The following is a 12,167-nucleotide window of genomic DNA, read 5'->3' as shown; positions in this document are numbered from 1 at the left end:
AATTAGCATAAATGGAAAGCAGATTGATTATATGTAGAATCCTTGAATCGAATTATTTGTAGCTTCATCCACATCTTGGCTATGGATTCCGGGGATACATGTTAGTTGTCCAACATCGGTTGAATAAAATCTCTGGGAGTCCTATATATGGCACTTGGAGAATCCCTTCTATTGAGCTAGATTTTGGGGTTGAGTTAAGCTCAAATCTCAATCTTAACATTGTATCAGAGTTCAGGTTCAACCGTTATGTGTTAGACTGCCTATAGTTGGTTACCCGCTCTGTCCATAATTGTGTTAGTTGTCCAACATCGGTTGGATAAAATCTCTGAGAGTCCTGTATATGGGACTTGACAATCTTCTATTGAGCTAGCTTTTGGGTTGAGTTAAGTCCAAGTTCCAATTTTAACAGTACATTTGAGTCGAGTTCAAACCAAATAGTTGCGTTCAATCAAAACTTTAGTATATATTTCAACTTTTTTCTGAATACAATAAAAACCAAACAAGCTACAAAAAGTTAGCCACAATATAATTTAAATTTTTGCTTAATAGTCCAATAAAGTGTAAATCAAATAAATCAACTCTGAATTCATATTTCATGTCACACCGAACATTTGAGTAAAAAATAGCGTATTTTTCGAGCTTCGAACCGATCGAATAGTGAAGTTCAAGCTCGAATCAAATATAAATAAAGAATTAGTATCTAACTTCTTTTGGATCTGTTTAGAATTCAGAAAGAATTAAGAAAATTGATTATGGGATGAAAAAGTCTGGCCAAACTTCCATGAAGAAGGGACAACGTCGGAGAACTCCAATGTGTTTCCGTCGACCAAAGTGAGCTTAAACGACATCGTTTGGCTCCGGAGATCGACGTTGGCCTGCCAGTTGGCACCCCAATTCCGGGTCATGGGCGCCCATGTTGCGGTTTCGGAGCCCCGAATCAAAACATTCTTGATGTCTCCACTTCCACCAACGTTAGAGATCATGATCCTGTTGAAGTTGGGTCGACCCTTGATAGTGAATCGGACTCCCCAACTTCTCTTGCATGCCACCCTACGAGCAACCAAATTAATTAGCAACCATTGTTATACATTGAAGGTTCTACAAAGAAATTTGAAAAATACATAATTTTGTCATTTATTAAAGTAATTAAAATATAATTTTTAAATAAAAGTTTCGCTTTAGTTCTCAATAAAAACATATTTTCCTCCATTTTTATATTTGTCGATATGATAATATCGACTTCAAGCTATAGCCTATACTCCATCAATGGAAAAAGATTTGGAATTATGTTGTATAAACATATTACTAAATATATACTCTTTTTTTTTTTTTTAAGAAACGTATATACTTATATTTAGATATCAAAGACATGCATATTTAATATTTTATTCGATAACATGAATATGTATCTTGTGAGATATTTTTACGAATTTATATTTATGAGATAAATTGATCTGATCCATAATTCTTATAAAAAATAATATTTTTTTCATGAATTGGAACGACCGTGAGACAGTCTCACAAAAGTCTATGCGATATAACATTCATGTTTATATATATATATATATACCTTCTGTAAAGCACGGGCACTACGCCTTCGTTTCCCTGACGAGCAATTTGAAAGAAAGCCGGCATCGACATGTCGAAGTGGTGGCGAGGCGGATCGCACCAACCCCCACGGTTGTTGGAAGGGCAAAGGTTGGTGGCGGTTACCGTGATGGATGCACGGCCGAGGCACCACTTCCGGTCTCGTCCATAGTTGCACGTTACCTGGTAGCAAGCACCGCAAGCCTCACCGCCCCGAAAGAGAGCAGTGCTCAACGCAGCCGTGTTAGCTCCGAAACCGGCTTGGTAGGTGTCTTCATAGCCACAAGCTCCACCTGGTCACATATTTAGATAGACTGAAATGATCTCGACCATCATTTTCCCCTTAACCCCATGTTTTGCTTTGTTTTTTAAGTTCAAAAATTTTATAATGCACTTAATTAAAAATATAATAATAATTTTAATATATCCAAACATAATAAATTCATCGAACTCTGAAAAAATCTTACCAAGGGTGCTTGGATTTTGAGTTGCCCCGTAAAAAGTCGCATGCGCATCAAGCCAACCATTTTGGGCATTAACCCCTTCAAAAACCAAAACAAAATTCAAAATTAAGAGACAAAAATCGAGGATCGCCATAATTAAGATCCCTTTTCAATAATATTTTCACTAAACTTTGATTTTTATGTGTATATTTTGTTTTAAATCGAGTTAAAAACAATATGGTTGAAATATATTTTTTCATACACATATATATATAGATTTTCTTCGCATGCATGATCACTCAAACATAGTACTAAATTTGTACGCGTTTGTTTGTCGGTGACTAAGTCATCGTCAAATTAAAAATGAGTTCTTGAAAATGTTAATAATGAGAAACTTAGAGCATTGTAAGAAGTAAAATAATGCATAAATGTTTTTTCTTATTTAAAAAGATCGATATTCGTCCCTTTTTCAATTATTAATATTTAACCAAAACTCAATTTTTTTAATAAAAAAAAATCAAGTTTGATCCATAGATTAAATGTAATTTTTATATGTAATATATATTAAGGCAAAAACTTGTGTGAGACAGTCTCACGAGTTGTATTTTGTGAGACGAATCTCTTATCTGAGTCATCCATGAAAAAAATATTATTTTTTATGCTAAAAATATTACTTTTTATTGTGAATATCGGTAGGGTTGACCCGTCTCACAGATAAAGATTCGTGAAACCGTCTCACAAGAGACCGTCTCATATATTAAATAGCCCCTTAAATGTTTTGAACCAATCAAATCTTTGTTCCACCACTTATATTCGTCACGTTAGAAATTTTCGATGCTATTTGAAAATAATGTTAATAGTTTGGGAAAAATATTGAAATGGAGGCAAGATCTAGATGAATTCAAATTTTTTTTCTCCTTTTAAAAAAATTATTTTATACACGATATTTATGAAATATGAGCTGTATTCCTCGAGAAATACCTCTAAAACAAGGGGATGAACAATAAGTTGTATTTGGATAAAATTTCATATCCTCCTCTCCGTCCACATATCTATTTATTATATTTACCTTCATCTTTATTCTCATATCCATCAAAAAATCGGATATAAATACTTTATCCAAATATCATATAATTACCACCTAAATTTCTTTTCAATTTTAAATTGTTTCGATGAATCTAATTCTTAAGATAAGAAAAAAAAATTAAATATAAATATTAGAAACTAAACATCACATAGAAATAACAAGATATTAGAAATAGTCAATCCCAACACTATATCCTACAAAAATAACACAATCTATATACTAATAATTTTCTTCATTATATTCAACATCATTTAACAAAAGCATATTAGAACTAGCTTTATGTAATATAAATACATAAATAGGTGTGTGTGTATATATATACACGTATATTACAATTTAATAGGGTATTCTAGTCAGATATGTGTAGAATACGATTAGATCGGTCTCCATCACCGAACATAAAAATCTTTATACCCGATTACTCAATTATTTCATCGGGTTAAAAAAATTTCTCCATGCGCCCTTCTATCAAGATCAGTATCGAATTCTTCAAAGAGTTCGAAAGAAATCGTCAACCCTACTATAACGTATTAGGGACAAGGAGTTTGTGATGCTCCATACTCAAAGCTCAGTGAGTAGCTAACTGAGTTGGTTGAAAACGTGATTATTATTTTCGTTATTTTCTTGGGGAAAGTTATATGAACACGATTTTTTACTCTTAATTTTCGATATTAATTTCACATAAAATCGAATATGAATGCAATATTTCTTATTTAATAATGCAAACAGGTTTTTTGATTTCTCACAACGCGTTTTGAAAAGAAGTTTGGGTATTTACGGAAGGGTACACGAGCATGTGAGGGCCATTTTCATGTGTGTGTCGGTGATTTTATGTTATCCCAACCAATAGTTCAATACTACTTTTTATTTTCTTTAAATAATAATATCCCAAAAATATAGTTTAGCCAATGATTTTTTATTCGATAGTGAAGATTTAGACGAATAATATAATTTTAAGAGGGCAATACCTTAGAATTAAGTCATATTTTTCATATGTATATTTGTTTTTTTGGCGATTTTAAGTCTACCGTGCCGTTAAATTTCAATTTTAGTTCGGTATCTTCGTTTTTTTTATTGTGTGGCAATTTTATTTTATTTTTCTGATGTTACAGTCATGCGACGCTGATATATGATATGTTTAATCAACATTCTCAATGAAAATTAACTAAAAATATCAAATATGAAAATATACATGATTGACACTGGAATTCACAATGTAAAAGATCAAAATCGGAAACAAACATACATATATAATCAAAATTGCAATTTCCTCCTAAATAGGAAATGCTAGTTGATTTTCTTTATATATATCTATATATATATATATATATATATATATATATATATATATATATATATATATATATATATATAGTTTTGATATGCTGAACACCTACCGTGCACACCTATGTGAGCATCGATGAGGTGTCACTCATCCATTGGATGCACAACTTTTCTATATTTCATCACATCCAATGGGTGATTGACACCTCATCGGCGCTCACATAGATGTGCACGATAGATGTGCATCATATCAAAACTGTATATTATATATATATATATAATATATATATATATATGGACACCCAAACACACAAACACTCTAGGGTTAGTTGACGGTTGGATGGCGACCCACATAACTATCTATATATATATATTGGCGGTGAGACTGACTATAAGGGAAATTGAGAATAATAAAATATTGATATTATTTTATAATAACTAGTGGACTTCTGCCTTTGTGCAAAATTGATTTTCTCGTGTTTTTAAAAAAAAATTATATCAAGTTAGGAGATTGTAGTAGAAGGCAAAAATTTGTGTGAGATGATCTCACGGATCGTATTTTGTTATATAGATATCTTATTTGGATCATCCATGAAAAAATATTACTTTTGATGCTAATAAAGATTCGTGAGACCGTCTCATAAGAGACCTAATCATAATAGAATTTTAAGAAGTTTAGGAAATATTTTTGTTAATAACTATTTGAGTAAGATGATTTTGTTATTTTCAAAATTCGTGAATTTTTGCGATAATTTTGTGTCATTAATTATTTTACCTCTTATGATTTTTGAATATATCGCTGAGAACTAGACGTACTCCAATAAATATACTTGCTTAGTTTTGGTATTTTTAGACATCACTTTACTCATGATAACATAAACTCACATCTTTAGGTTATCAAATAAACAGAGTTGTTTTCATGGATTATACACATTATTTAATACCATATTCTCAACATGTAGTTTTTTTAAATCATTAATGACGTGAAGAAGAATAATATAGAGACACCTAAACTTTTACAAAGTATATATATGTATACCTTTTTTAATCGGTGTTAGGCGAGAAAAAGGTCTAAAAGGCACATTATTGGAGGACATTGAGTTTTCTTTTTTAGTTGATATTTTGGGGAGGGAATTATAACTTGGTGTCCGTGTCTCGAACGCAAGACCTCGTTCCTTAGACAGGATGCCGGTTCACTCGATATTTAAAAGCAAGAGGAGAGACTTCTGAATCTGGGATACATCAATAGTTGTGTGAACTGCATCCCTCTTTTTGAGCTGTATGCTTTCTTTTGTTGTGAATATCAGATTTTGGAAACTTTGAAATCGATTTATTAGCCATGCATGATGAAGAAGATGCAGAAAATAGTTTTTAAAGGCGAGAGATCAATACAAACTATAACTCAATATATATCATTAGACACAGGAAAACGTTGTTCCAAAATCCAAAATCATAGCACTGCTGCATTTAAAGAATATCATGTTCTGGAAGGTAACATTTCAGAAAACCTCATTCCAAAGACAACAATTCGGTAAATTCCATAAAAAGTTAATATAACGAATCTATCTCTGACTGGCTTCCAGTAGCACGCGCAATACATTCACAGCTATATATAATCACCAGCGAAAACTAAAACAAAATCAGGCAGAGAGCAAAGCAGCAGAAAAGAAAGATGGTTACCCTGTTAAGTGATTTGTCCAATAGCATTTCTTGAGTTCTTAGCCGTGGGCTGCTGTTTCCATGAAGTGAGTAAGAATTGGCATGAGGATAGGCGAACAAACTTGTATCTGAGGCCCTGAACATTGTAGCAAACACCAATTCACCAACCATATTGACGGTTGGACTGGAGAAACCGCTTGTAATAGTGCCATCAAGAGTAGGGGTCATTGAAGTGTGATTGCTGATAGGGTGGGGAAAGTATTGCTGGTGATGGAATGCCTGATGCTGTGGATGCTGCTGCTGATTAGAATCAGGAACCATGGTTATTGGAGCAGAAACTAGAGCATTTGTCCCAAGTGCCGGGGGTCTGTTGGGTATGACCGCATCCATTTGGGGTTTCTTGGGTTCAGGCTCGGATGATGATGAGCCACGACCATAGAGGGGTACCAATGAGGAAGAAGATATGTAAGCCTTACAAACGGGGCATTTCGGCTGCTCGTCTGCCTCTACCGAGGGGGTTTGAACCTGAAGCCATTCGTAGATGCACGGCCAACAATAGAGATGGCCACAAAGGGTCACAACTGGTTCACGTGATGATTCAAAACATATGTTGCAATCAAAACATCCAGTCACATTTTCTGTGGTCACTGTTGGAGATACTGAATTCCATTTTTGATTAAGAGACAAATCCCCCTCGGAACCAAAATGCATGTCAGAGGTATCACAGATTTGTTGAAAAGCCATGGTAGCTACATAAAGAGAGACCAAACTCTGCAAAGTTGGCACAGGAGAAGGAATTATTTTTGTGATGTGAGTATAAGGCACCAAAAACAATATTTGTACAAAATAACTGGACAATTCTACGTAAATGTCTAAAATCGGCAGTCCCTCGGATCGCCTTTTCATATAGCATCCCAACTTTTTTTAGAACTTATAACACCAAAAAAATATTGAGAAAGATAACGTGTCGATGACAGCCTCTTAAAGCTGTCATAGGGGATCACAACTTCTCTAATTTTTTGAAAATATTGTTTTTTCGGGGTTAATTATGCTGACTTTGATGTCATAGTTCTCATAAGCTTTTTGCAGGATTTAAAAAATTTCACCATCTATAAAATTTGTTCTGCTTTTTGATTTGTTAAAAAGCACTTGCAAACTTAGAACTCCAATGAACTCTACACCCTTCATTCATTCCAAAAATTCAACTAGATAAAATAAATAAGAATCTTAAACTAGAATCCAACAAATCTTGTTACACACTAGCAACAAAACTTCGTTCCAAAAGATCAGCTTATCATAATTCATGAATCTAAGTATAACCAAACTCCCATCAAACTATTATATTCAGCCGTAAGAAGTGGATATATGGCTTATTTTGTTAGTTTCTGAAGACGTGAAAATCAATGATTTCATAGCTTTGCTCAGCTATATAAATATTAATAATTAGTCTTAATAAGAATCCAAGAATCTTAAAATCTTTACCATGGTTTTTCGCAAAAGTTAAAATCCAAAACTCAAAATCGAAGCATGACAAAGGAGATTAAACCAAACGGCGAATCTAAGACACCTTGTTAGAGATGGAAAAGGTATGTACGAATATGCAACCGTAAACTGCAATTGTGAATTGTCTTTTGTCAAGATATAGGAATCGACAAGATAAAGCAGAAATATTTTCACTAGAGAAACAACAAAACAGAAAAATAAAAGAAATCCATAAACTGAACGAAAAGAACAAAAAATAACCAACAATCCCACCTTTAATTCCACAATTTAGCCAAAAAACTTCTTCAAAACGAAAAATAAAGAAAACTGCAGACACAAAATGCCTGAGATCTTTTGAAACAAGTACAGAAACAACGCTACAATGTATAAAAACCACAAGAAAGACATGAAATTCGAACAAAAATCTAAATAATAAAATAAAGAACAAACCGCATAAAATTTCACGAACGAAAACGAAGCAATCCAAAAAAGAGAGATCGTACCTTGAAATATCGATCGAACGAGAAAACTAGAGAGAGAAACAGCTGAAGCAATGGATCGTCATCAAATCTGTAGAGATAGGGAGCACAGAATCAGCTGGGAATGGAAATTTAGGTGAACCGTCAACGGACAAATGTGATTCATGAAAAGGGACAGTCTTAATTGCATAAGGGTCCCTTCTTTAATCATTAAACCGTTTTCATCCTATAGTTTCTGAAAATTATAGTTTTAGACCTGATTGTTAGCAACACAACACTCCGAATAATTTAGTTTGACAAAACAAAACAAAACACTTCCATGGACATGACGAGTAGTTATAAAACACTAGTTATTCTGTACACGTCGATATGTGTGTACAATTTTTTTATCATTATCGATGAACTAAAATCAAATTTGACAAATTATGAAAGTACTAAATTGATATTTGAATTGTTGAAATAAAAAAAAATGTCTTGAAATTTAAAAAAATAAAACAAAAATGTAATATCAAGGTGAGAAAAAATTGGTGTCTTTTAAGTGGTTACTATCATGCCTTTAACTGTAAAAAATAAAATAGATATAGTCCTAAATCAATACCTTCTCCAGAAAATTATAATTTTGGTTTGTCATCTTATCAAATTTCAATTTATAATTATATTTTCGATTTTTGGTAATTTTAATCTTTCTTTTTTGAAACTCTGATATGACACAAACACTATACATGTCAACGCTTCATCAATGTCACATAGGAAAAACAAATATAACGGACCAAACTGAAAATTAACAATATAATAGATGACCAAAATAACTAAATATATCTCATGTTCAAAAGAATAGTTGATTCTATTATTCATTTGTATAAGATTAGAGATGCATGTAACAAATTACCTCCAAATTTGTTATATGCATTTTCATCTTTCATCCACGGAGAAGAAAAAGGGAATCAAACACTATTTTGGAACGAAAGATTCAGCAAGGTAAAAATAAACCAAATAGATGAGAGTTTGGTTTCAGGAAAACATATTTACACACCGACCAATCTACATGAATTTTTCAATGGATGTAACTAGTGCCGATTCTGGAACTGCACCGATGATTGTGTCTTTCTCCTCCCCATTCTTGTAAATGATAACGGTGGGAATGCTTCGGATACCATATCGGGTGGCGATTGCAGGGCTGACATCGGTGTTAACCTTGAAGCAATTAAGCTTTCCAGCATATACCTTGGCAAGTTTATCAATAGTGGGGTGGATCATGCCGCATGGTCCACACCATGGTGCCCAAAACTCAACCAGAACCGGTAAATCACTGTCGAGTACAAGGGATTTCCAATTGGAATCAGTAACAGCAGCCACTGCAGATTATTCACAATGGAATTATAAATCATATTTGTGATTGATGCTTGACATCACCAGGCTGAAATGCTTGCCGACACAAGTTGAAACTCGCATAAAAGCATGTAAGTGCGCTCTAATGAGATTCTTCATTTATGTCAAGGAAAAAGACTCAACATTTATATTTTGGTATTTTCACACATAGAAAAACAAGAATCATATGATCATCCATCAACATGCACCGCTACATCAATCGGTATCAGCAGATTTGTCCTAGAATTAGGCTTAATCGACAATGGAAAATAGTGGACGTTGATGAAATGCAACAAACACAAAGCAACAAAAGGATAAATGCCAGCAACGAAGGGTTGGAGTCGGGACATGTTTATACCAATTGTTATTCTCTCTTTTGATTGCCTAATACGGAAAGAATTTGAAAATGGTTTCCCTTTTTATGTTTTCTCTGGATCACCAACGTTAAAGTGCCATCTGATGACAACAAACGTATATATGTACACTCTAAAACAGTGTTCTGAAAAACGATAGGCCGTAAGCAAGCGCCCCTACCCACTGCCTAAGCACGGTCGCCTGGACGGTTATTTAGCATAAATATCTAATTCTCCTCGTTCCATCTCCCATTTTTTTAAATAATTTCTATGCATTGGATTCAATCTCAAAATTCATGACATATTCGTTTTTTTCATCCAACACAAATTGCTGGAGTAAAATGCAAATCATATTCAAAAAAAATTATATATATATGTGTGTGTGTGTGTGTGTAGCAAAGCTCACATACATCGCTTTTCTAAAAAACATAGTTTTTTCTAAAAATCGGGCGGCGCCTTTCAGAAGGCTGCTCTAAAGACAGATTTTCAGCTATCACTTTAGCTCCCCTGTCCAAGCATAGTTCAAACCATGCTTGTGGGCAGCGTAACTCCTGAAGTGCATTTCTTAAAGCAACAGATAAAACCTAAGAAGCATGATTCAAGAACGTGAAAACACCAATAAGAACTTTGGAATAGAAAACAACAGCACAAAATTACCTATGTGCTGTTTTTTTTACATCTTTAGGAAAGCCAAAGCATATCTCTCTCTTTTTACTAAATTTCCAGAAGAATAATGGTAAATTTCATGCTAAAGTGCAAATTCACAAAACAGCTACTTCCAGTAAAATTGGCACACTATATTTCAAAAGATGTATATTTCGCGCGAATAACATAGTAAGCCAAACCTTCGACAGCTGTCTCCTGCGCCTCACAGAAGATACGACTCCCACGGCGAGCAAGCTTGGGGGGCAAACGCTTCGACGCCAACGAGTGAGCTGAATGACTCTTGAGTCCTCTGAACGCGGAATATTTGACAGAATCCTGGCAAGACCGGGTTGGACCCGCCGGCGGAGGCAAGGAAGACGACGGAATAGAGGACGCGCGAGGTATAGTCAGGGTTTCCATCACACCAGGAATGTGAATACACACAGTATGGGTGTGAGACAATCGTTGAAGGATCTGAAGAGAGTGGTGCAGTGCAGACGATTTTGGATGAGGTGATCTGAGGATGACTAGACGTCGCTTTCTTATTGGGCTTGGGTCATTCAGGATTTGGGCTTTATAATTCTTAAAATAAGCCCAATCATATGCAACTTGAAATAGTACTCGAAGGCATAGTTTGTTACACATTATAAGATAAACATATGATGTATAATATAAAGATAATTTAATGATAAATAATATATATGATATTATATTTAATGTTTGATATGATTTTAATAAGAGTGATTAAATTTATATATTAGATTGTAATGACAAAATTAATTTTATCATAATAAATTTTATAATTTCAAAGTTGTTGCTTGACTTCATATTTTTTAACTGTTCATGCGTCGATATTTCTTGCATGATTTTTTTATTTTTACCTAATTTTATATATTATATAATATGATAATTGAGCCCTTTATTTTGTGAGTCAAGTCAAATATCAATTTTTAAGGTTAATCGAGTGATACTAATGATTTTATTGAGATTTATAAAAATTATTTATATAATTATCTCGAATTCATTTTTATAATTATCATATTATATAATATATAAAAATAAATAAAAATATTTATTTGATTTTAATTTCTACATACTAGCATAGCTTTATAAAAACCATGTATAAATTGAGGGTAATTAAGTCATTTATAGTGTATTTTATCATTACATTAAAATTATCACACCTAATAGAAGAGACATTTTATCATTCTAAAAAATTATTTATAATATCATGGGCTTTTTAAAAAGATACCAAACATGGGATAAGGAGGATTATTTATCAATCACTCTCTTATCTCATGTACCAAACTATGCCTAATAATGTAAACTGTACTGAATAAGTCATAAACGATATTAACGACTCTAAAATTATATTGAATATTTAGTTGTGATTATTCGAGTTGCAATAATATATTGTCTTATGATGTATATGGATTTTGGAGTTTTAATTATTACCCTAAAAATCTATTGTTGTAGATATTTGGAATAATAATCAATTGGTTGAAATGTTTGATGATTATTGATGCGCAATTATTATCGAGTTTGTTTTGTGATTTTTTTGTTTATAATACCAAAATCTGAATAAGTATGAAATTTGAAAATTTATTATTTGTTGTAAAATTTTAGGAATATGGAATTTTTCTAGTTAAGTGACTCAAGGAATGAAAAAAATAAAAACTCTCAAGTTATTTTTAAACCAAAAAAGCATATACCAACAAATAATGGACAAACATCAATTACAGTCTATGAGTGAACAAAACACCGGTTTCAATCAAAATAA

General features: G+C 32.9%; 3 protein-coding genes across 3 annotated transcripts; all 3 read right to left on the bottom strand.

The window, feature by feature from the left end:
- Positions 1 to 715: 715 nt before the first annotated feature.
- On the bottom strand, positions 716 to 2,226 carry LOC140822734 (expansin-A12). The gene is made up of 3 exons (XM_073183594.1): positions 2,055 to 2,226; positions 1,571 to 1,880; positions 716 to 1,050 (listed from the first exon to the last, which is right to left on the bottom strand). Exons 1-3 carry the CDS (start codon positions 2,182 to 2,184, stop codon positions 738 to 740), a joined length of 753 nt encoding a protein of 250 aa, XP_073039695.1. The 5' UTR covers positions 2,185 to 2,226; the 3' UTR covers positions 716 to 737.
- Positions 2,227 to 5,841: 3,615 nt separating this feature from the next.
- Positions 5,842 to 8,204, bottom strand: LOC140822733 (E3 ubiquitin-protein ligase RMA1H1-like). Its single transcript, XM_073183593.1, has 2 exons — positions 8,046 to 8,204; positions 5,842 to 6,831 (listed from the first exon to the last, which is right to left on the bottom strand). Exon 2 carries the CDS (start codon positions 6,802 to 6,804, stop codon positions 6,031 to 6,033), a length of 774 nt encoding a protein of 257 aa, XP_073039694.1. The 5' UTR covers positions 6,805 to 6,831; positions 8,046 to 8,204; the 3' UTR covers positions 5,842 to 6,030.
- A 695-nt stretch (positions 8,205 to 8,899) lies between these two features.
- LOC140824521 (uncharacterized) lies at positions 8,900 to 10,907 on the bottom strand. Its single transcript, XM_073186100.1, has 2 exons — positions 10,588 to 10,907; positions 8,900 to 9,376 (listed from the first exon to the last, which is right to left on the bottom strand). Exons 1-2 carry the CDS (start codon positions 10,805 to 10,807, stop codon positions 9,063 to 9,065), a joined length of 534 nt encoding a protein of 177 aa, XP_073042201.1. The 5' UTR covers positions 10,808 to 10,907; the 3' UTR covers positions 8,900 to 9,062.
- Positions 10,908 to 12,167: the final 1,260 nt, after the last annotated feature.

The sequence above is a fragment of the Primulina eburnea genome, chromosome 2 (genome assembly GCF_022965805.1).
Source record: "Primulina eburnea isolate SZY01 chromosome 2, ASM2296580v1, whole genome shotgun sequence".
Taxonomy (NCBI): domain Eukaryota; kingdom Viridiplantae; phylum Streptophyta; class Magnoliopsida; order Lamiales; family Gesneriaceae; genus Primulina; species Primulina eburnea.
Note: the sequence above shows the minus strand (reverse complement) of the source record. Positions and strands in the feature narration are given on the sequence as shown.